General features: G+C 31.4%; 2 protein-coding genes and 1 non-coding gene across 3 annotated transcripts in view; 2 read left to right on the top strand and 1 right to left on the bottom strand.

The window, feature by feature from the left end:
* The window catches only part of LOC107450531 (uncharacterized), a gene marked incomplete in the record, with an annotated part of 46,587 nt that extends 46,078 nt beyond the window's left edge, over positions 1-509 (bottom strand). Inside the window, 1 exon segment of the mRNA XM_043053738.2 lies at positions 363-509. Coding sequence (XP_042909672.2) covers positions 363-411 — 49 coding nt within the window.
* Positions 510-7,205: 6,696 nt separating this feature from the next.
* On the top strand, positions 7,206-8,823 carry LOC107453153 (SCAN domain-containing protein 3-like). Its single transcript, XM_016069856.3, has 2 exons — positions 7,206-7,816; positions 7,934-8,823. Exons 1-2 carry the CDS (start codon positions 7,206-7,208, stop codon positions 8,805-8,807), a joined length of 1,485 nt encoding a protein of 494 aa, XP_015925342.3. The 3' UTR covers positions 8,808-8,823.
* Positions 8,824-12,834: 4,011 nt separating this feature from the next.
* LOC122271670 (U4 spliceosomal RNA) lies at positions 12,835-12,978 on the top strand. The gene has a single exon (XR_006226546.1). It is a non-coding gene; the product is annotated as a U4 spliceosomal RNA (small nuclear RNA).
* Positions 12,979-26,566: the final 13,588 nt, after the last annotated feature.

The raw sequence follows: 26,566 nt of genomic DNA, 5'->3' as shown, positions 1-26,566 counted from the left end.
CAATTTTATTCGCTTACACTTTGAATTAAAAATTTAAAACTTATCATTTATTAACAACATATCATTATTTTGAATTATTAAACGCAATGGCAAAGAAAAACTTAAAAAATATATTTCTGATTTTCTTATCTCTGCTATAACAAAAACCGTACGATCCCAGTTGCAAGGAAGGCTGATACCGCCCCTACGAATAACTATCTTCGCTTAAATATATCACCAATTCTATTTCATATCTATATTCAAGATCACTGGTAAATACAGTTATTTTAAGTAAATATATTACATCTAATATTAATGTACGTGAATGAATATTAACAATACAACAATTCAAAAAAATGTATAAACATATATAAAATACTCACTATAAAGACCACAAATTACAAGAAAAAAGAAAGAGAGCAAAGGAGTCATAGTGTAGTTCTCTTCTTAGATTAACTACTAGTTAAAACTTTCATTTTATACGATAAGCTGGGCTGTTATCAACTGTTTCAAAATAAGAAAACAATGCCCAGTTACAATGATTTCTGATTACAAATGATATAATTAAAAAAAGATATCCGTATCTCTAGGTTTCGTTCGTAAAGACAAAATTAGATAATTTCAAATATTTTCTTGAAATTTTCGATTAAATGCGAAAACGAAAGTAGAATAAGAAATTTAAAATCTATGATTTTCAAGTTGTGTGAAAAGAGAAAAAAATTAAAATTACCAATCAATAAACTAGTCGATCACTGCTCCCATTAAAACTTACACTCGGACTAGACTTTTATCCGTCTGATTCATCCCTACCCTAGCAACATTATGGCGAACAGCAATGCCACGAAGTTCTCATGTTAAGCTATACAGGCTAGACATATATTAATATATGTCTTACCCGTAACCTGATAAAATGACAGGAGTAATGTTTTGACCAATGCAAACGAGTTGCATGACATTTTATAAATACTTATAAATCAAAAAATAATTAAATAGTGGTAGAAAGTTAAAATACAATGTTACATTTAACAACTTTTGTGGAACACAGACTACTATTTTTTTACTTAAGAGAGGGCATATGTTTTTAACACTGGGAAACAATTTTTTTGTTAGATTTAAACAAGTTCTTAACATAAGCTAATTCGGGTGCAAATATTTCAAAACTAAAATTCGTTTTGTTCGAAAAGCTATAATTTTTTTTTTCTTTTCAAAATCATATGTGTTTAATTCCGTTTATATTTTGTCTGGATGTACAGTCCGCNCAAGTTCTTAACATAAGCTAATTCGGGTGCAAATATTTCAAAACTAAAATTCGTTTTGTTCGAAAAGCTATAATTTTTTTTTTCTTTTCAAAATCATATGTGTTTAATTCAGTTTATATTTTGTCTGGATGTACAAGTTTATAAAGAACGTATCTAGTTTTTTATGCATTCATTTTCACTTGTCGGTCCTTTGAAAATCGTACATAAGACATAAAACATCTGACCTTAACATCATAAACTAAAATGCATTATCGCTTTCTGCCTACCATGCCTTACGCAACAAAGAAGTGGGAATATTCACTCGAGGAAATTTTAAAAATTCCTTGTATTGCATATAAACTGTAGCTTGTAGAGAGAAACCGATTGAGCCGAAATGAGCCAGGCGGAAATATTTAAGATCCATTCAAAAATCTTTTGCAATAAAATAAAAATAAAAATTGTTCCCTAGTGCAAACTGTAAAGAAAAAAGAATGTCTTTGAGAATTCCTTTTACAATTCCAGAATTCTGAGCCGTTTCACACCAAATTTATTGTACTGTTAGCAAAAGAAATAAAAACAAATCACCCTTTTAATTTTTGAACAATTAAGCAAATCGTTTTGAACACTTTTTTAAGGTCCAGAAAAACACTAATTTTCTTTCCTAATTTTTTATGTCAACTTTTCCTCATTGTTATCAATGAAAAGAAAAAAATATTTGGAAAATAATTCATTTGAGTAATTTATAATTTAAAAAAATTGCTCAAAGAATGAAAATATTATTATAACTATAATAATATTATTAATAGTTAATAATAATATTATTAATTATTGATAATTAGCTCAAGAATTATTAACTGTTAAATTTGTAGTAAAAATACCCTGTTCTGTAACTCTTGTCTGTGATCTATAGATATGGGTTACAGAATTGGAATTAGAAAGTTCTATTTTCTAGAACATATATATATACAACAAGAGAAATATTTATTCAAAAATAGAAAGTTCTATTTTCATTTATAAATTTGCCGCTATTTTTTTAAAAATTCTAATTTGATATCGCTTAAAGTTAGTTTATAACCTTTAATACTATCTTTAAGCCATTATCAAAACTAACTTTAAGCGATTATCAAAAGTTCTCGCTTTTGTCACCGTTTGCTTTTAATGGTGAATACATCGTCGTAGAAAAATTTATCATATTGACTAGATGCAAAAACAAAAATAATAAAAAGTAGGTTGATACTTATAAAAGGCAGAGTAAAATTTATGTTAATAATCGCAATTTATTTTATAAAAGCATAAAACCATGCTAAAATAAAAAAAAATGAAGAGAATTGTGATCGTCGTAAGACGATCTCAGTTTCAACGGGCCATAAAATACAATTGGCGTACCACTAGTAGCTCGCGGATCACCAATTGAAAAATTCGTGGAAGTTTTTAAGAAGAAAGTAGACGTTAAGTTATATATCTCCAAACTGCATGTGTATAAATCATGAAAAGTAACACCTACTTGGATCAATCAGATCTAGATCTTTGTCTTTGTTTCCTGATAAGAGGTGGTGATAAAGTTTCGCCGAATCTTAATCAGTATGTTAATCATAATGTATTTTTTCCGATAACATTATCTTCACATAAACATTACATTTTATCCAAGATTTTAGTAAGACATGAATAAAATTTTAAAGTCGAATCTTCGTATGTAACTTCTGACCTTAAAATACGCCCTTAATATGGTTGATTTGTTTTATTTTCTTGCAAAATATTACAATACCAGGATTTGAACCATCACCTCCTACCAGGACTGAAAGCGGGACGGAAAAGAGAAAATACTGGTAAAAGAACTATTTCAATATTAGTTAATATTCGGGAGGAGTTCATCTATTCTCAAAAATAACAATTCACTGTAAGGAAATTTTTCACGGCGAAGAAGTAATTCAATATAATAATTGCATCCGTTAAAAACAATTGATAGTTATAAATTTTCATTATTCCCGGATAAAAACTAAAAATTGAAATTTATTTGTTACCAGTTTTTACTCTTTTCCGTCTCGATATATATGGGCTTTCAGCCCTGCCTCCTACATCTCACCAAAGCCAAAAGTCATAGTCGCCCAAGGGCACACACTAAGAGATGAAAAAGTCAGATGCCCGCTTCGCGGGCAGGCACTTTGAATTACAACATATCTAGTCTAGTCTAGCCTCCTACATCAGAAAGACTCCACGCGGTTTCTTATAAGTAGTCTGCTCAGATCATTTAAAAAGCGAACCACTTGTGCGCATGAACCCAAATTCTATTTTAAAAGTACTTGAGAGAAATTTATCATATATATTTGAGAATTGAATCTGTAGTGGTTGACAAGTAAACAAAACAAACCAATAATATTCATAAATTAAAAAAATTTTTAGACATATATTTGCTACCACTTTCTAATTCTTAATAGATATGATATTAAATAGTTCTTTCAGTACTTGGTTTAGTTTACCTTCATTGTGGTCTGATCGGAATACGTACAAAAAACCGTGTGGAGGCTTTCAGTTATAGGAGGCGTTGGTTGAACTCCACCGTGAAAAGAATTTTATTTTAATTTTAAATCTATATTTCAATTTGATTAATTTCTGCTTAATTATTATGAAAAAGAATCAAAATCTGTTTTAAATATAACATTTTTATTTATTAATGATGTTTTCGATGTAACCAAAAATTATATGTAATATGTGTTCGTTAACGTAAAATAAATGAAATTTGAAGAAACTATTTTTTTTCTAATCATTTTTTCAACTTTACTCTAAAATTATAACTTTATTAAGATAAAAATTGCAAAATTTCACAGCATTTAATTTTGACAATTTTTATTCGTAAAACCGATTTTATGCATGCAATTTTGTGGTATTATTGTATCGCAAAAAGGGTGGACTGGTGATTAAGTAAGTTAAGATACCTTGCAAGCCGAAACAAACAATAAAAATGGTTTTTTATTTAAAAGAAAAAATAATAATTCAAAATTAATTCAGTTATATACTGTTAAAAAACTACCACTTTCCAATGATTAATATATTTATTAAATAATGCATTTTTACATCAATCGTCAGTTTTAACGTCATAATTCTTCTTTACTTCAATGAATCGGGTAAAGTCGCTTTGCGGCTGTGTACCGAGATAATCGTCAGCTTTGAGAGGTTATAATTGCTTAAGTTTGCCAACATTTAATCCTTCCAAGGGTAATTTTCCCCAGTGGTAGTAAAATGGAATATAAATTACAATTTCCAGCAGAAGCATACGCTATTTTTGAACAGGCTCGTGCGGATTAACACAGTTCTTTCTTTCTTCTTTATTTATGGAAAATTGGGCACCTGGGCTGGCAGAAGGCCCATATCCCATACATCATGAAATAGAATAGAAAGTTAACCCTCCGCGTACGGCTCAGTTTTTATACTTTCCGGCCCTGAAATACGGCTTTAGTATTTTTCATTTTAAGTAATTTTTTCACCACTAAAAATCAAAAATTATAAGTATGATATCAAATGCAACGTTTATTACAGACACGCCAAAATAATTTAAAAAACGGTAAACTACAAAGTAAATTTTGCAAATAGTTGACAATATTTGCTTGCTTTTAAAAATATAAAGCATGTAGTAAGTACAATAAAATGGTGAATTAAATAAGCCTACGCATTCTTTAGAAATAGTGGTGGATTAACATGTACTAAATCGAACTTATTAAACCAAGAATTGCAATTAATAAATTACCACTTGAAAATATTTATTCGCTGTGCTTATATTAGCTCTTTGCTCCAACAATAAATGATAAGTCGGCCTGTCTAATTCAGGGGCTCTAGTCCCATAGATCAGTCTTTCTCAAAGTGGGCGATAACGCCCCCTTGGGGGCGTTTGAAACCTAGAGGGGGGTGTTGTATAGTATTTTAAATTTCACTAAAATTAAAACCCACCTACTACACAATAACGAATAATTAGTTTATATTTCTACCCTGTATGATGTTATAAAAACTTAAAATACTTAACATAGATTTCGTAGGATAGCCCGCACACCGTACGCAATCAAGTTGTAACAAGTTTCTGCGGATAGATAAAGGAACATGATCGATGATAGTTAAAAAATTAGAGCAATTTTACCTTAATTACATTGCATCAGAAATTATTTTAAACATTAGGAAAAAAACTACCATGCAGAGTTTTAAAATATTATACATACGTAAACTAACATAAATTGAAGTTTTCTTTACTTTCTTTCTTGTTTTTAACATAAGGGCATTTTACAGCATTTTATAAGAAATTACTGATGCAAGAATCATCACTTTTATATAAAATGGAAATACGTATATANAAGAGCAATGGCTCTCACTTCCTATTGAACTGATAGACCGCATAATTGAAAGCATCACACATCGCTGTTTGTGCTGTATTGCTTCTAGAGGCAATCATATTCCATATTAAAGGTACTTTTTCTATTGCAAACCGATACTTCCAATTTGTTTATTTTATACATGTGCTAATTTCTATACTACTATTAATGTCTGATAATTTCTTTTTATGTTGTTTAATACCTTACTATGTGTTGTATATTGTGGGTAAGTTTCATAAAATTCCATGTGTAATTTCTTGAGTTATCGCGATTTTTGTGAATTTTCCTTAATTTATGATAACCAGTGTATTTTAAGAACTATTGCAAAATTAGTAGAGAAATGCTACTAATTTAGGAGAAATTAAAAACAATCGCAAAATTATTATTGACACCAATGATGCCTCGTTTTAATTATAGACACTGCTGGTAATATGGTAATTTATGCAATTTTAATAGTTATATTACATAGCTCGTTCACCTGGAGTTGGTCCTTGGCTCCGCCTTCATCGCGTAGTATGCTACTATACTTGCTATTTTTGGGAGGTTTTTAGCGATCGTATTAGCTATTTGGCGATCGTATGGCAAAAATATTTGTTTCGAAAACTTTATCTGCATTTTTTTAACATTGAATATTTCATTAATTTGATATTTTGCGCCATTTTTATGGCATTTCTCTCTTTTGAGTGAAGAGAGTTGGTCCTTTTTGAGACATTTTGCTGGGAAAACAGCAGTTTTTAAGTTTAAAATATATTTAAATAGCTAGAGAAACGTATATTAGCAGATGATAAAGCGAAGTAAGTGACAGAAAAAGAAGTCACAATTTGTATTTGGCACGCATGAAGGGTTGTCTCAATTTCAAGGGCGGAAATGCTTCTCTTCTAACTCCCTCGCTGAAATGAACTCTGCGTCCGAGGAGTTGGAGTAAAGTGCCAATTCCTGGTGAATGAACTGTATATTGGGCATCAATACTGGGAAGCCTTAATGTAGATACTGTGAAAAAAAAGTTTTTTCGATGTCTTTAAAGCAGTCTTTCTCAAAGTGGACGATAACGCCCCCTTGGGGACGTTTGAAACCAAGATGGGGGCGTTAAGGGGCCCAGAAAAAATGGGGGGCGTTGATGTGGGTTAGGGGGGCGTTAAATTTCACTAAAATTAAAACCCACCTACTACACAATAACGAATAATTAGTTTAGATTTCTACCCTGTATGATGTTATAAAAACTTAAAATACTTAACACAGATTTCGTAGGATGGCCCGCACGCCGTACGCAATCAAGTTGTAACAAGTTTCTGCGGATAGATAAAGGAACATGATCGATGATAGTTAAAAAAAATTAGAGCAATTGTACCTTAATTACATTCTTATATTTTCCTTACCTTAACTAATTTCTTATATTTTCATTTATGGTTTCGAGCGCTATCTTTAAACAAGTATTTAAGTTTAACACTTTATTTACATATGTTTGAAAACAAAGCCATGTCGGAAGTAAAAAAGACGGCAATACAGTGTAGAGTAGAGTATATTAAATATGGACTCGTAGAAAATTCGACAAACCCATATTTGCCATTGTGCCTTCTTTGTTCAAAAACATTTTCAAACGAAGCGATAAAGCCTTCAAGACCATTTGAATAAAATGCGTCCGGATAAGAAGGACAAAAATGTAGCCTATTTTCAAGATCTGGAAAAGAAGCATAATGCTCAGCCAAGTGTATCGAAACTTTTTTCGATGGCTGCTAAGCAAGACGATGACGGACTTCGAGCTTCATACAATATCTCTCTATTAATTGCTCAAACAGGTAAACCCCACTCCATCGGAGAAACGTTAATTTGGCCGGCGATAAAAGAAGTTATAACTACTGTGCTCCACAAACCGGCGGCAGATATAATTCGAAAAATTCCTTTGAGCAATAGTTCTGTACAAAGCCGAATTGATGAAATGGCTGAAAACATTGAAAAGTCATTGCGCAATCATCTGAAGACTAGTAAATTTTCAATTCAGCTGGATGAGTCCACTTTACCAACTAATGAAGCATTGTTTTTGTCTTACGTGAGATTTATTAAAGATGAAAAAATATGTCAAGAACTTTTATTTGCTAGAAATTTAGAGACAGATACGAAAGGAGAAACCGTATTTAAAACACTGGAAAAGTTTTGTGATGAAAAAGGAATTCCGTTGAAGAATATTATATCAGCTGCTACAGATGGTGCTCCAGCTATGACGGGGTGTCAAAAAGGCTTCATATCGTACTTAAAAAAGAAAATTCCTGATGTGCTTGCTATACATTGCGTTATACATCGACAGCATTTAGTTGCTAGAAATTTAAGTGAACGACTATTTCAATCATTGTAACATGTCATCAGAGCAGTCAGTAAAATCCGAAATAACTCTTTAAATGACAGATTATTTAATCAGCTTTGTGTTGATAATGATGAAGATTTCAACAGATTGATCTTTCACACAGAAGTGCGTTGGCTATCAAAAGGAAATTGTCTGACTCGTTTTTACAATCTGTTTGACTCTGTCATAGAGTTCTTGGAAAACAAAGACACAGAATTGCGCGAAAACCTCATCACATCAAAGAATGATATCGCATACCTGACAGACCTTTATACATTGCTTAATGATATGAATCTCCAACTTCAAGGCGATGACTTGAACTTAATAAAAACAAAAAATGTCGTCGCTGCTTTCGTAGCCAAGCTGCTCTTACACAAAAAGAATATCGGCAGACGTGAGTTCCATAATTTTCCCAATTTATCAGTATCCTGCAACAACGACGACTTGCTCGTCTACTGCCAACATTTGGAAAATCTTCACAGTGATTTCATTGAAAGATTCCAGGACATTTTGAAATTGGAAATACCAGACTGGGTGTTAGATCCTTTTTCAAATGTCAACATAGCAATATCACCCCAGTTGGAAGAAGAACTTATAGAACTGACAACGAACGAGGAAATAAAAATCAAATACAAAAATGGCTACCAACAATTTTGGCTACAAAAGTCAATTCCGCAGTTGTACCCTGGATTGTGGTCTATCGTTGAACGATTTTTGATAGCATTCCCATCGTCATATTTGTGTGAACGTGGATTTAGCGCTGTGACAACGCTGCTTACTAAAAAGAGAAATCATTTGCAAGTTACCAAACGCGGCGACTTACGACTGTTTTTGAGTAAAATCGAACCTGATATCAACAAACTTATTAAATATCATCAAATTCATCCATCTCATTAGATTAGTATAAAAACGAAAACTGATTACATATTTATATTGTTTATTTTAATTTGATTAAAAAATATATTATTAATATTATAAAGTTGGGTTTTATTTGCTCTCACTGGTAAAAATTTCTAGTTTAGAATGTAAGTTTAAACATCAGAACCTACTAATAGCTAAATTAATTAAAGTAATGAAATTGTGGTTTTTAAGTTTTAGAGGTGTATAAAAAATGGGGGGCGCTGAAAAATAATTGATTTTCAAAGGGGGCGGTAAAAGAAATAAGTTTGATAATCACTGCCATAGATAGTCAATTCTTCAAAGTGTTTTGATGGGTAATACACAAAGTCTGGCTAATATATTTCTGCCTTTTAATTACACTTGAAACTGAAGTAATCTAAACTCTTGTTAATAACGCTTTTTCAAAAACAAGGTATGAACAAATAGGTATGATTTATTTTTTTAAAATTTCATTTAAAAAGAGATATTTTTACAGTATAAGCGAAGTATTTATCTATCTTTAAAAAGTTTCCAAGTTTCTTATACAAAAACATTGTTGTCGTTGTATTTAACATAAGAGTATAAAATTATAAATTGATTTAATTATGAGCATTTATGGCAATAAGAATTAGCAATTCAAATAAAAGAGCGTTTATCGCAAGTCTATAGCTATTTGAGTATATCTTACTGTATTTAACCACGGATGTTTAAAATCTTAACTTCTTTCACTCGTTTAAACTGGTTTAAAGTAATGTGAATTGAAGATTTAAATAGATACTATATTATTTCATACTTTCCTATTTTCACTTTTTTTTAAAAAAATCCGTTATGAATATCTTTACAAAATCAAGCTAAAAATTTTATATTCTATTTTTACGCTTTCGGGTGATCATTTCACGATTAACTAAAATGTTCACCTTTTTTTTTTTCATTATTTTTTGTAATATTACACAGAAAGAAAGTATTCGCCAATTAAGCAAGACAAAAAGACATTGATAAAATCTTTTCTAAAATGTTACATCTAAAGAAGTTATTGCTAGAGGTATTTGCCTTCATACGAAAACAACGAATAGATTTATTTCTTAAAAAAAAAATTTATTATTAAAAATCGGAATTATTGATTTAATTTACATCAATCACATTTACTTTCATCATCATATTAAATTCATGTGCTAGTATTTCTAAAAGATACATTTAAGAAAAAGAGATAATGCGTTGAAAAAATCAATTTAATCTAAATTTATTCACTTCTTTTTGTCAATCTCTAATATCTTTTTTACCGATATAATAACAAAATCTGAAATAACTATTTTACTTGAAAAGATCTGAATTATCAAGAACAGGTAATTAAGACTGGTACAGATTGACGACGTTTTAAAAGATATAGAATGTTTTGAGTTTTGGTCGCAAATGCGAAGAAAATTGTCAACGTGAGATAAGGCGCGAAAGAAAATTCATTTTGTGTACTGCTAAATTCTATAAAAAAATCATATAATAAAAAGCTACGAAAAAAGTAAAAGAAAATTGTCCTTTGTTTTGAAAACTGTCTCGTGTCTCGGAAGAAAAAAACAAATAAGAATAAATAAAATAAAAAAAAGAAGTCTTAAAAAATCAAGGAACTCTGGAAAAGAATCAGATTTAGATCAGATTTATATTACTTCATATGCTGCATCAGATTATTTCATATATTTATTTTAGATGAGATTTTACTGTTTGTTGTAGAAACACGAATCTGGATTCATTTCGCAGATAATATTTATAATTTTATATATTTTTTTTATTGAAACCCGCTTGTAAAACGAATAGACAGAAGGATGGAAGTTATTTTGATAGCCCTCCCAGTAAAATCAATTTTTAAAGAATTGTTGAAAGAAATGTATATATTTTGTAAAGTAACGTATCTCAAGTAAAATAGTTATTTCAGATTTTGTTATTATATCTGTAAAAAAGATATTAGAGATTGACAAAAAGAAGTGAATAAATTCAGATTAAATTGATTTTTTCAACGCATTATCTCTTTTTCTTAAATGTCAAGTAAAATAGTTATTTCAGATGTCTTAAATGTCAATTTTACTTTAAATCCCTAAACACCTCCCTTGCGTACGCCACTGTTCTAGATGTTTCTTCAAATACAACAAGTCTTATTTTCCTATTCCTCGTGTTCCTTGAATCTGAACGAGTCCAATTTTTCTCTATTCCTTGATGTTTATTCAATCTGAACGGGTCTTATTTATCTATCCCTGATGTTTCCTTATTCTGAACAAGTCTTATTTGCATATTCTAGATGTTTCTTCAAATACAACAAGTCTTATTTTCCTATTCCTGATGCTTCTTCATTCTGAACGAGTTCGATTTTTCTCTATTCCTTGATGTTTATTCTATTTGCACGAGTCTTATTTAGCTATTCCTGATGTTCTTTTATTCTGAACGAGTCTTATTTGCATATTCCAGATGTTTCTTCAAATACAAGTTTTTCTCTATCTCTTGATGTTTTTTCAATCTGAACGGGTCTTAGTTATCCATTCTTGGTGTTTATTAAACCTGAGAGGGACTTATTTATCTATTCCTGATGTTTCTTCATTCCAAACGAGTCTTATTTAGCTATACCTGATGTTTCCTTTATCTCTGAACGAGTCTTACTTTTCTATTCATGACATATCTTCAATATGCACTAGTCATGATTTTCGCATTCCCGCTGTTTCTTCAAACTGCAACAGTGCAACAGAGGACAACACATAGAGAGAGAAACATCCATGCCCAGAGCGGGATTCGAATCCGCAGCCATTGGTTTCGCAGTCAGGCGCGCTAACCGCTCGGCCACTTGGCCGGCATCAGTTTATAACTACAGATATATAAAAGTACTGCCGCCTATTAGCCACTGTTTAAATTGAATTACTGTATTTAAATAAATGAACTTGTTTATTTAAAAAATATTAAAGAATAATGTTACAATAAATTAATAGCTTTCCGTGAATCCAAACATATTTTATATTGTAAATTTCTATTTAAATAAATCACTAAATGTTTTCCCTCATAAGTTCTATACAGGCTAATAAAGTCATAAAACAATTTTAAAAAATTAATTTAATTTCACAAAGGTAGCATTTATAAATACATACCTGCCAACTTTTACGCATTTGCCGTAAAATTTTATTTTCATATTTAAAGTGGTAGTAAATATATACTATTTTTTTCTTTTATAAACTTAATTTTTAAATGATTTTGATCACCACTATTCTCAAAAAAAATTAAGCACATATATTAATATGCGTTACTATAATGGCTGTCAGTTTAATTTTTTTCAAATACAACTTATTCTTTTGCTTAAAATTGAAATTTTAATTCCATTTTAATACCACTGAGAGAAATTATAATGGAAGGGATTAAAAGTTGGCAGGTATGTAAATATATCAACTCATACGGCATTCCTTTATCACTATCTAATTTAAACATATCCTCTCATGGTATCAGAGATGCCAACTTGCTCCGGACAGCAAATATATATTTTAAAGTGGTAGTCTTTCAATCGTGATTCTTGGTTTAAATATTTCAAATTAATAGATATTTATCAACCACTCTTTCTAAATAATTTGTAGGCTTATATAATTCACCACTTTATAGTACTATTGTCATGCTATACCTATTAAAAAGCAAGCAAACGTAGTCAAATATTTGCAAAATTTACATTGTATTTAATTACCGTTTTTTTAATTATTTTAGCTTGTCCGGAGCAATTGACATCTCTGTGGTATACGTAATAGATATATTTATGTGCTACCTACCACCTTAAATTAAAAAATATATGTATTATATATCCTTTTAAAGCAAATAATACTAAGTCTGCCTTGCATGTAAAAGCATTTTTATTGAAGTATTTGCTAACCATTTTCGATGGTGGTAAGTAAGTACAAAGAAAATCAAAAAAATATCTTTTTTTTTTATATGAAACTTTTGAAGTCTGGTTGCTTGATGTCGTTGTAACTTGCGCAAACTATTTATAAAAAACAGTGTGGAGGCTTTCTGATGTAGGAGCTGATGGTTGTCCGTCTTGCAAGCAAAGGCAGTGTCATAGCTTACTGAGGTTTTACCGAGACGTGACTATGGCTAGTTGAAGACTTTTCACAATACCCCGCCATGTCGATGAGAAAAACCGTCGTCATAGGCAATTTTTTGGGAACCTCTTCAGAGGCTTATTATTTCAAAAGTAAGAATACTATTTAAAAGTCTCACTCTATTCTATTACGGTGTGGCTGTATTCACTTAAAAATAATTACTTATGAATACTTATCCGTCTATTTCATAAGTATGAAACACGAATATTGCATTTCCTTAACTTTCAGAGATGAAGCAATTGTTTTTTTTATTGTCTTCTTAATTTAAGTACTTATCAAATTTTGCGTTAAACTGAATGACATAAATCGGCCAGTAGTACCTCGCGAACGACTTGAAAACCCCAGTGGAAAGTTATGAGTAGAAAGTAGGCGTTATGTTCAATAATGTATCCGAAAACAGCTGCAAAAGTAACGCCTACTTTTACCTCTCCCTAATTTTGATAATCTTGCTAAATTAAACAAACTGTATATCAATCCAGTTACTTTAAGTACTTTTAAAATAGAATTTGGGTTTAGGCGCACAACTGGTACACTTTTCAAATAGTCTGTGCTAGAGGTGGTAAAAATTGCTCTTTCTCTGTCCCTTTTACTTCTGCTACTGTGATTCAAAAGTAACAGTGACTGTGATTATATCGAGATAAAGTTAATCGATATTTTCTATCAATCAATTCAATTAATCACTATAATTTTTTTTAATTTGGTATAAAAAAATCGATTAAATATTTTCATCAATAAATAAAAGTTATAACTAGTTTTCAGTAAAGTATATCATCAATATTTTATGTAATCGATTGTAACAAATAACCGTTATACTTAGTAGTCCTTTTTATTTTAAGTTTCGGGATATTTGTTATCGACAATTTTAACCTTCATCGATGAAAAGAAATCGAGAATAACACGTAATAGAATTTCGCAATGCTTCAGATCTAGCAGTCTTTCATACTCTGAAAATTATATTGCTATTCCAGAGCACTTTCCAAATGTCCAACATTAGAAATTCCTCTGTTTTGCTCTTATTTTTGGCCATTGCTCAATCCAAAATACACTAGTCCTGTTAAAGCAGTCGCCAACCACCAAGTACCATGACTGTTCTGAGAGACAGACAGTACCTATTTTTCTGTCTCGGTCCCGCACCCCTCAGCCTGTATGTTATGGAGTTGAAGATGGTTTTACACGCACGAAAACTATCAGTTTATAACTACAGATATGTAAAAGTACCGTCGCTTATTACTATTAGCCATTGTTTAAGTTCAATTACTGTTTTACTTATACTAATATTTACTAATACACGCTTTCTCGATATTCAACGATGCTATTTGATATTTATATCTTTCCGTCATGTCAAATTGTAAGGGAAGAAAAATTATATCGAAAGATCAGAAAATTTAATGTAAAGTTGTAGTTAGGTTGTTTTACTTCTGTTAGAAATTAAATTCCGTGTAAAATGTACAGTGCAATTTTTACTGCTTTGGAAAAAAGCTAACACAAATAAATACTATTTAACTCATAAGGAACATAAATATTTCAGTTTATAAATGAATATCGGGTAAAATTATTTATTGAAAATTACTTCTTCTTCATTACTTTTATTTGAAGCAGTATTTAAATAGATGTACTTGTTTATTAAAAAATTATTGCTGAATAATGTTACAATAAATTATCAACTTTCCGTGAATCCAAATATATTTTATGTTGTAAATTTCTATTTAAATAACTCACTTAATGTTTTCACTTATAAATTCTATACAGGTCATAAAACTATAAAAAAATTTATTTAATCTCACAAAAGTAGCATTTATAAATATATCAACTCATACGGCATTCCTTTATCACTAATTTAAACGTAGTATTCTTTCATGGTATACGAAATGGATATATTTATGTCATTAAGTATTTACCACTTAAAATTAAAAAATATATGTACTATACTTATTTTACTGAAGTAAAATTTATATAAGCAAGAAAACAGCGTCTATTTCTCTATCTTTAGATTGCAGTATCTGCTAACCATTTTCAATGGTGGTAGATACTATGAAATGTGAAAATAAAAATTAATTTTGTTTTCAAAGAAACTCTTTTACAGTCTGTCTGGTTGCTTGATGTACATTGTAGCGCAGACTACTTACAAAATAGCGTATAGAGGCCTTTTAACCCTTTCGGGCCGACTGTCACAAATACGTGACAGCATAAAACCGTATCAATCAGGTTAAAAATATAAAACTGGTAATCAAAGTATTTCTTTAGCAGTTTATTTGTGGGCGGAGTAATAATTATTTGATTTATTTAATTCACCAATCCTTTGTTCAAAATAAAACTATTTAGTTATACTTTGAATTAACATTGATTATATATATGTTTAAACTAAGAATAATTAAATTAAAAGCAAAGTAAGTCTGTCAAATTAGCAACGACTACATTTAAATTACCGTTTTTTATTTAATTACAACTTGATTCTGATTTTGTACGAATGCTTTTCTGAATCACCCGTCCCCAAAGGGTTAATGTAGAAGGTGGTGGTGTCGCAGCTTAATTACTTATAAAATTTTGTAATAAATTGAATGAGATAATTCGGTGGGCAACTAGTAGCCCTGGAACAATTTGTAGGCCCTAATTAAAGTTATGAGTAGAAAGTAGGCGTTACATAGAATAATATATCCAAATGTATTCATAAACAGTCATAAAAGTAACACCTACTGTTACTCTCATACTTCTCGGAATTAGGATTATTTTGCAAAACCGGCTCATTAGGTGAAAAAATTTTATTTTCCCTAAATCTTTCCAATCATCATTTGGAAAGAATTTTAGATTTCTATCGCCTTACTTCACGAAGGAAAGACATTTAATAGCTTTGGCAATCACACTGGCATCGTAGTAACACCGTCAATTGCTGAGTACTCGTAATTTCCGTGTATAGTCAAAGCAATCAGATCTATGATTTTTGTCTTGATTTTCTAATTAACGCGTTCACGCCGGGGTGACCCACCGGTGGGTCACGCTAGATTGTCTAATCGGGTGGCGCACCGGAGTAAAAACTGGTAACGAATAAATTTCATTTTTTAGTTTTTTTCCGGGAATAATAAAAATTCCATAACTACCAATTGTTTTTAAAGGATGCAATTTTTATATTGAATTTCTTCTTCGCCGTGATAAATTTCCTTACAGTGAATTATTATTGTTGGGAATAGATTAACTCCTCCCGAATATTATCTAATATTGAAATAGTCCTTCTACCAGTATTTAAGTTCTAGTTGTATTTTTCAAGTGTTTATTTCGCAGATAAATTGTTTAATATTTAAAGAGTGAGTATTTTTATAGATTAACATCACGAAGGAACTTGCGATAACTACTTAAAATGATTCGTGATATAGCAAGTGAAGGAAGGGGGCAAAGAGCAACAAGACAATGAATTAATGAATCTAAATTAGAAAAAGTAAATAAGGGAACAATGATATAATTTTGGAACTGAAAATTATATTTCAATTTCGCTTTTCAAATAAATTTATAGGTAGTTGAGAAGTGTTTAATCGAGAACGGTTGATGTGTCAAAATCTACTTTTCTATATCTAAAGTGTAATAAATCAAACACTTGTTTTCAGGATAGGTAAGGTTGGTCTTCAAAACATTACTAAGCATTCTAGACCGTTGTCAACAGCTGATATAGTGCGATGTTAGTAATCAAATTATTTTTGATATCAAATCAAATTATCCGTAAAATTAAAAGTAGTAAAAAATATTACAGTGAAAATTTCGAAGCTATTTCAGGGGGGCTATATTTTTGCTGTAGAAATTTCCAACATTTTTAAATATCTCATCTCATAGACTTCGTTGAAATTCCCACAGCAATGAAAATAATCATAGGTCTTAAATAATTATATCTGCAAAAGTAAGCTGATTCACATGGTATCTCGTAAATAAATTTTTCAAAAGGCAGTTTCGACAATAAAATTAGTATTTTTTTAAAAAAAATTTATATTGATGTTTAAAAAAAAATATTTTCGTTTCAGTCGACACTTTGTCAATGAAATGACCTATCGACGAAATGCTTTTAATATCTCTCAGATTCATTATATACTGTCTTTTTTTCCTTGCTAATTTCACCCTCTATTCACTCCCTACATCAAGAATCATTCACAATAGTTATTGCAATTGTTTTTGTGATGCTAATATACACTACTGCACATTAACAATTCAAATTCGAAATAACTGTGTTAAATATGATTAGAAAAAAAGTGTGCAAAATGCAACTTAAATGTGTTATTAGAACACCAATTGCAAAAAAGATTTCGTTTTTGCAACGTGATGTAAAGGGAGGAGTAGGCAATTTTCAAATAAAATGCTAATTTTCCTGCAACTTCAACATACTATAAAGATATAGCATCAGGCTAGGTTTAAACAATTTCAACACAAATATACTAAATTACAAAGAAGTGCAAGGGGCATAACGTCTGATCGAAAAATATATAAAAATGGTTTCAAAATTACGCATAAAGTTGCCAACGAAATAACCTTTTCTATAAATTGTCGACTGAAATAACCCTGTCAACGAAAGAACCTGTCGATGAAATGACTCTGTCGATGAAATAACCCTGTCGACGATATGACCCTGCCGATAAAGTGACCCTATCGACGAAATGACTTGTCGATGAAATAACCCTGTCGAGGAAATGGCCTGTCGACCAAATGACCTAGTTGATGAAAAGGTCTGTCAATGAAGTAGTTTTGATGAAGTGATTGTCGCTGAAATGAATGCGACCCTATTATATATGTATCGGGTTGGAGGGAAAGTTCTGTCGTATTTTAAAGAAAATATTTGAATTCATTTATAAAAATATGCGTTTAATATTAATCAATTTTATATGCTTCGTTATTTGTTACAACCTGTTGCCATCTTTCACGTAACCTGTGAATTCCTGTTTTGTAGAAGTTCTCGTCCTTAGAATTGAAATAGTCAGCAACTGCCTTAGAAACACTTACAAAAGACTTGAATTTTTTACCCGTTAGATAATTTTGCAGAGATCTAAACAGATAACAATCTGATGGTGCAATGTCAGGTGAATACGGTGGGTGACTAAGGATTTCCCATCCTAACGCATTCAGTTTTTGAAGTGTCACCATTGCAGTATGCGGGCGAGCATTATCGTGGTGGAACACTATTCCTTTTCTGGACGCTAATGTTGGCCTTTTTTCTTTGATAGCTGCTTTTAATTTATCTAGCTGATTGCAGTACAGAACCGCGTTGATGGTTTTTCCCCGTTTCTGCAACTCGTAGTACACTGGACCTTTCCTGTCCCACCACAAACAAAGCAGTACTTTTCGCTGATGGATACTTGGTTTTGGAACTGTTGCTGACGATGTTCCTGGTTTGCAGTAGGATTTTTTTCTCTTAATATTCTCGTAAAGATTCCACTTTTCATCTCCAGCAACCAGCCTGTCCAAAAACGGCTCCACATTGTCTCTAATCAGATGTGATGAACACGTTCTTACACGATCAGATAAATTCTTTTCCGTTATTTCATGTGGAACCCAAATTGCTTTAACACTTTGCTTTAACACAAACTCAAGAGATTTAATGTGATCTCCAACAGTTGTATGATGAATGCCAAACTCTTCTGCAATTTGTCGACTTGTTAAATGTGGATTATTTTCCAACATGGATTGCAAAACATCACTATTGATTGAAGACAGAACTTTCCCTCCAACCCAATATATGTTTCAATTTTTCTGATGTAATTGTAATGTAAAACATTTTAACACGTTCACGATGGGTGTTGCTCCTGAAAGCGGGTGGAAAAGAGAAAATACTGATAGTAGAACTATTTCAATATTAGATAATATTCGGGAGGAGTTAATCTATTCTCAACAATAATAATTCACTCTAAGGAAGTTTTTCACGGCGAAGAAGCAATTTAATATAAAAATTGCATCCGTTAGAAACAATTGTTAGTTATGGATTTCAACCCAGGAAAAAAACTAAAAAATTGAAATTTATTTGTTACCAGTTTTTTTACAGGTGCGCCGCCCGATGCGACAATCTAGCGTGACCCACCGGTGGGTCACTCCGGTGTGAACGTGTTAAACCATATTTATTTGATAATGAATAAAATGTGAATCTATATATTTTGCAACCATATTAAATATAAAAATAAAATCTTCCTGTAAAACTAAACGAATTAGGATGTATACGCCGGCTCCCGTTTGGTCAAGATTGTTGGGTCAGGGACTGTTCATAAGCTCGGTGTGGTTGGATATCAATCCCATACCTGCCAACTTTTACGCATTTGGCGTAAAATTTTATTTTTATATTTAAAGTGGTAGTATATATATTTTTATCTTTTATAAACTTAATTTTTAAATGATATTGATCACCACTATTCTTACAAAAATTAAGCACATATATTAATATTCGCTACTATCCTGGTTGTCAACTTAAGTTTTCTCAAATACAACGTATTTGTTTGCTTAAAATTGAAGTTTTAATTCCATTTTAATACCACTGGGAAAAATAATAATGGAAGGGATTCAAAGTTGGCAGGTATGCAATCCCCTCCTAACCTCGGAACTAGAAATACATGTGGTCGCTGTCCTTGTGAACTAGTGTACGTGACGCAAGACGACTCAGACTCCTATCAAGGCCGGAGTACGGTTATAAGAGGATAGCAAGTTCCCCTTAGGATATTACTAGACTCCATTGGAGCACGTGGGTAACTTTTCTCGACTGCGAGTGAATTAAATTGCGAAAGATCATGTGCTTATCAAGGATAATTCTTCAGTTGATCAATGTGTTAACAAACCCCGATTTGCTTGGGAAGGCATCCCCTCTAAATTGCGTCGTCATGATGATATCCTCAATGAGACAAATAGCCTCGATAAATTTAAATTCATTAAATGTGTTAGTGTCGTAAGAACGTTAAAAGACGAGAGGATAAAAAGCACTTCTAAACAACGCGGACATCTACAGTCGGTATCACGTAATAATGACAAGTTTATGATTGAGCAATCCAAATATCTGCTCAAAAGCCTTACGGATACTTTACCAAGCTTAGAAGGTAAGTGCAATTTGTATGATTATTTGCTGAATCATTGGCCTAAGAAACGTAAAGTTACTAAAACTAAACTTCCTAACTCTCCTTTTTCCTCCTCTTTAACCCGTTTTGTCCCGAATTTATATATGGAAAGGATACAAAAAGTGGTTTTATGGAAAAAGTGGTTTAATATATTATCGAAATTAATTGGTTTTTCCACTGTTATGGCATTCAAAAAGTTTTAGATAGATCAAAAAGTACTTGTTCCTTATAATTCTTGATCTAATCAGAAATAACTAAATCATTGTGGTATCTGAGAATCTTTTAATTCACCCAGATAAATGCAAATGCTGAAAAAAGTTTCCTACCACAATGAATGTCTTTGAAAAAAGGAACTGTCCTATATATATGACGCTGGGCGTTAACCGTTTAAATAATGATGTATCTCATGTTGTTTTAACCCCTTGGGGACGGGTGATTCCTAGTCCTAGTGTTCTGATTTTATTGGGCACCTGGGCCGCGAAGCGGCCNAAATCAGAATCAGGTTGTAATTAAATAAAAAACGGTATCTTAAATGTAGTCGTTGCTAATTTGACAGACTTACTCTGCTCTTACTTTAATTATTGTTANTCTGATTTTATTGGGCACCTGGGCCGCGAAGCGGCCCCTATCCCATTCATCTGGAATTTTATAACAGTTTTGGTTGAGCAATGAGGTGAGCAGGCAATGGAGTTGCTTGGACTGGTGATTCAGAAAAGCATTTGTACTAAATCAGGATGTAATTAAATAAAAAACGGTAACTTAAATGTAGTCGTTGTTAATTTGACAGACATACTTTGCTTTAACTTTAATTATTGTTAGTTTAATCATATATATAATCAATGTTAATTCAAAGTATAACTAAATAGTTTTATTTTGAACAAATTAATAGTAAATTAAATAAATCAAACAATTATAACTCCATCCACAAATAAACTGCTAAAGAATTACTTTGATTACCAGTTTTATCTTTTTACCCTGATTGATATGGTTTTAAGCTGGCACGTATTTGTGACAGTCGGCGCGAAAGGGTTAAATAATGGTTTATCTTGTGATATTAATGATAATTTACCTAATAAGATCTCCCATGATGATAGAGTGGAGGCACTACCTATTGTAAATTATAATAATAACGAACATAACTCTCATAATGATGGAAAGGAGACCCTCCCCTCTTGCAGTATCAAGAGATAGTATAAAAGTCAGGAGAACAATATCAAACGAAATTTTTCACCCCGATATTGATTTTTATAACGATGTTTTGCATGATAATAACAATAGCACTCCCCCCCCCCTTTTTTTTTAACGTTAAAAACATGTAGCCTAGGAATCTTGTGTGTATCCTAAGTACTGAAATTGATAAAAGACTATATAGATTGAAATTCGCCAGTAATGAGACTATTCTCGTCTTTCCCAAATATTCAGAGGTTCACAGATATATTACAAAAATTTTAGACCAGGTTAAAATTGATTACTGGGTACTCACCAGTAAAGATGAAAAACCAGCTAAGGTTGTCATTAAAGGAATTCACCCCAGCACCCCTGCTGAGGAAGTGAAACAAGATCTCCAGGACCTTGGCTGCAGCGTAATTGATGTTAAGCAACTTAAAAGAACTAGAGATAAAAATCCTTTACCATCATCATCATCATAGTTGGCCAGACAGCCCAATGTGAGCCAATGCCTTCCTCTGAATATTTCTCCTCGACGACTTCCGATTTATCTTTGATTTTCAATTTTTTTCATTAATTGCGAGAAAATCAGACTCCACTGAGTCAGCCCATCTCAACCACGGCCTTCCCTGCTTTCTTTTTCCTGGGGGTCTAAAAAGCAGTTTCTTTTTTATTGTGTTGTCTTCACTCATTCGAATCTCGTGGGCGATCCAATTCATTCTATTTATTTTTATGTATTTAATAATATCAGGTATTTATAAATCTTGTACAAAGTTAAATCTCCTTCTCCAGTTATTGTTTTCATTTACACCACCGAGTATGTCCCGCAAAATCTTTCTCTCAAAAATTGCGATACAATTTTCCTCCAGTTTTGTCATTGTCCAAGCTTCAGAGGCGTATGTCAAGACTGGCCGGACAAGAGTTTTGTAGATTAAGAACTTTGTTTTCGTAGAAAGAAACCTAAATTTAATAAATCTTCTCAGCCCATAGACAGAGTCGGTTTTTTATTTCAGGAGTAATTCTGCTGTCAATGGTAATAATTGATCCTAAGTAAGTAAAACTCCTCACTGTTTCAAATCTATGAGAATTTATTTCAAGATAGGGGTCTGGGACTCTGTTTCTTGAGAATAGCATATATTTTGTTTTCTCTACATTTAAAATCCTTTACCTATATTTCTTATTTACCTTAGTCAACTGAGTGATTACTCACTATACCCACAAAAAATAATATTATATGTGTATAGTAAGGCACGGGAGCTAACATTTCGTTCACTATATCCGGGAGTTCACTATAAACCACGTTCACTATAGCGGGGCTTGACTGTATTAGATATAAAGGAATAATTAAGAAATGTTCATTTATGTTTACATGAGCCAGTTTGTTATTCTAAAGCCTTTTTTTAGAATTTGTTTATTAAACTTTCAGCTTTTAATGCATTTTTTGACAGCGAATATTTAGTTCAAGATATTCAAAATTATCAAGTTACATACAATTTTTTTTTATTTCCCAGAAATTAAGCATATCGAAAATACGTTCCCTTATGGTTAAATTACATTGCTTCCTGGAACTGCATTCGCATCTGAAAGTGATTATCTATTTTTCGTAATGGCTAGTTTAAGGAATGCGTGATTTTAAATACGTAATTTTTGTAAACGCTCAGCTACATCATCATTTTCATCGCATCCGTTGACAGATCCGTGCCCATCAAATTCAAAAAATTGGCTGCGCTAGAACAGTATTTTAAACTGACATTAAAAGTAGTTGCCAAGAATCGTGACAAACTACTGTTTTTTTTCTTCTTTTTTGTATCGCACTACTCGCTACACTATTTTTTTAAAAGTGTAGCACCATCACCTCCTTCATCAAAAAGCCTCCACACGGTCTTTTATAAGTAGTCCGCGCAGACTATTTAAAAAGTGAACCAGTTGAGCGCATGAACCCAGTACCTTTTATAAAAGTAATTGACAGAAATTTATCATATATATTTGAGAATTGAATCTGTAGTGATTGACAAGTAAATAAGTCATAAAACAAATTTTTAGTCATGTATTTGCTACCACTTTCTTATTTTAATTTGATTTTGTATCAAATGACTCGTTCGGAAAGTGGATATCCTTCATAGATATCTGGTCGAACTACCTTACCTATAAAAAACAGTGTGGAGGCACGCTACACAGGGGTGAAAGCGAGACGGAAAAGAGGAAAGGCTGGTAGTAAAACCATTTCAGTTATAGATAGTTTTGAGGAGGAGTTTACTTATTCTTTTTTTAAATTTTTAAACAATATCTACTTTATCTTGGAAAAGAAGCAGTTNAAAAAAAAAAAAAAAAAAAAAACAAGTAAACATAATATTCATGTTTCTTTTCCATGTTCAAGTATTACTTGCACTTTGATTCAGTTGTTAATGTTATTAACTCGTTTGTGTCATTAGATATGCTGCATATGTGGGAGATCTCGGTACTCGTCTACACTGGGCTAACATGAACTATAAAGTCATGTATAGTAAAATTTTTAAGCTGGTTAATCATGTTACTTGATTAACCGGTTAACGCCCAGCGTCATATATTTAGGACAGTTCCTTTTTTCAAAGACATTCATTGTGATGAGAAACTTTTTTCAGTATTTTCATTTATCTGGGTGAATTAAGAGATTTTCAGATACCATGATGATTTAGTTATTTCTGATAAGATCTAGAATTACAAGGAGCAAGTACTTTTTGATCTATCAAAGACTGTTTGAATGCTATAACAGTAGAAAAATCAATTAATTTCGATAATATATTATACCACTTTTTCCATAAAACCACTTTTTGTATCATTTCAATACATAAATACTGGACTAAACGGGTTAACATAGATGCAAACTGTTCCCGACGCGCCAAAATAATTTAAAAAACGGTAAATGACTACAAACTAAATTTTGCAAATATTTGACTAATTTTGCTTGTTTCTTAAAAGGTTTAGCATGGCAAAGCTATAAAAAAGAGGTGAATTATACAAACCTACGAATTATTCTGAAATAGTGGTAGATAATTGAATTCATTAAACCAAGAATCGCAATTAATAAATTGCCACTTGAAAATATTTCTTTGCAGTCCGGAGCAAGTTGGCATCGCTGCAAGTATGATGCTTGGAATGTGTAACATCTCGGCGTTTAGCGCGAAGCGCCACTAGACGATTCATCGAATCTTTATATCCTTAAATTAGTTAGTCATAAATTGAAAACAAATTATGTACTAATAAGTTTAAAGAAAAATAGGAGAAAACCCCATTGTCAAGTTAGAAATTATGTAAAAATTAAAGCACACAATGACAAGCACAATATTTAGTGGATAAGTTTAGTAAAATAGCTACTAATAATCATCAGAATAAATTGAGAATAATATACACTAAATGACGATAATAATAATAAAAGTAATAAAAATTACTTACAAATTCTATATATATTTCGTATTCCTCTGTTAGAATAGTGACCGGTTGTCCTGGTAGTAACTGCTCGTCCTGAAAGCAAAATTAACTAACTACTAACTAATCAACTTTTTTCAGAGTACCTATCCATGTATGGATATCTGCTCTTTCATCTAAATTGGATAATATGTGGTGGAAGGGAAGGGAGGTGCTGCGTTAACATTAAGTTAAATCTCAGAATGAACAATAATTGATAAAATCAAGTCGGAGTCATACATAAAAATAAGTCGCAAGTTGATACATAATAAAGGGAACAAATTGAAGATAAAGAAAGAATATTTACACTATTTACGAAAGGGGGAAGACTCCCTGTGCACTCTCTCGCCTCCCACCGGTATATCTACTTTATCTTGGAAAAGAAGCAGTTTTATATATATGCCAGAATTATAAAAGAAATCTTGATAGTTACAGATATTTCATTTTTTTCGAAAAAAATGCTGGAATGAAATGTTTTACGTACCAGGTTTTTCTCTTTTCCGTCTTGCTATATAAGGGCTTTCACCCATGACGCTACACTACAAACTATGAAAAAAAATATATAAATTTAAATAACTATGAAAAAAATTAAATATTTTGTCCATGTCAATCATCCTCTGCAAAACGAATTATTATTGACTATAACATTATGGACAGAGATCGAGTGCTTGTCTTTGATTGGTAACTTTAGTCGGAAAACAGGTTTCATGAAATAGCTTAGAGAATGAAATTTGGGGCGGATCTTTAAAAGAATAAAATGCACGTCATAGTTTTGCGATTAGAGTCTTGAAGATGAAAAGCAGTCCACCCACATCACTATGATTTAAGAGATTCTGGGTATTGCGTTGAGAGTGAGTTATTTTCTAAAGCTATGCTGTTTTGATGTTACTGCTCAGTTATCTAACCTCACCAATGGAGTAAGACAACGAGCGTTTGATTTTTGATTAAGTCAGTTAAATTGCAAGCAATTACTTCGTTCGGCAAAACGAAAAAATAACAAAATATATTTCCATTTAGTTTAACTGGTAGATACGTTTGAAAGAAAAATAGGATTTTATTTTATAAATGTTTATTTGTTTCTGTGTATTTCAATCTGATGAGATTGTGATAAATTATATATTTCTGGTAGACTGCTCATGCACGCTTCACAGTGTTTTTTTTCTTACTGAATATTTCATATTTAAAAACAATACAGTAAACAGTGTACAATGACAGATTCTAGATATTTTTTCTTTCCCAAATTAACAGTTGTGGATAATTTAGTGCGCTACGTAACACAAAGAAGCCATGTGGAACATAATCAAACTATTTATGCATCGAAGTACAGGCGAAGTTAACAAAATTACATCACTGTCACAGTAAAATACGTAAACAAATAATAAATCTAAGTTAAGTAAAAGACGTAGACGAGAAATAATTCTAATTTGACAAGTTTGTTGCGCGATACGACACTATAATGAATTAACTCCAAGTTAATTAACATTTTAACTTGTGTGGATAAACTTAGCTCAACTTTAAAACGACATTTTGTTTATAACGTCATAGCGGCGTTGACGTCATAGGTCACATGTGTGAGTATCAGTGATCTTTTTCTTCTTGCAGTACAAGTACCCAATTATCTGATATAAAACCTAATTTATGATAGTTTATGATAAAACGATGAAAAATGTCATCCTTCTCTATAAATATTATCAAAATAAAGCAGACTTTTATAGGTTAATACGTTCACAATTGTCTTTATATATCTTAGTTATGAAATTGAGCTTCCGTCGAAAGAACGCTGATCGTATAGAGTCCTGGTGTCGAAAAAGATTGGGAACCACAGTACCATATAACACTAAAAATGTCAAAGATAAATCGTTGCACATGGAAAGAATTTCGTTTATCTCATTAACCCTAGTTTTACTAAGTCATGGTTCTTCTCTCCATCATGATATGTCAAGAGGCTGTTTTTTTTTTACATGCTGTGAGAGGATTACTGAAAATAGAA

This window comes from Parasteatoda tepidariorum, chromosome 9 (assembly GCF_043381705.1).
Source record: "Parasteatoda tepidariorum isolate YZ-2023 chromosome 9, CAS_Ptep_4.0, whole genome shotgun sequence".
In the NCBI taxonomy this organism is placed as follows: domain Eukaryota; kingdom Metazoa; phylum Arthropoda; class Arachnida; order Araneae; family Theridiidae; genus Parasteatoda; species Parasteatoda tepidariorum.
Note: the sequence above shows the minus strand (reverse complement) of the source record. Positions and strands in the feature narration are given on the sequence as shown.

What these genes read in the sequence shown, in the direction of transcription:
- LOC107453153 (XM_016069856.3), top strand. Translation starts at nt 7,206, where the DNA reads ATGCGTCCGGATAAGAAGGACAAAAATGTAGCCTATTTTCAAGATCTG. An exon ending in TGTCAAAAAGGCTTCATATC is followed by an intron (nt 7,817 to 7,933) that starts GTACTTAAAAAA and finishes ACATGTCATCAG; the next exon opens with AGCAGTCAGTAAAATCCGAA.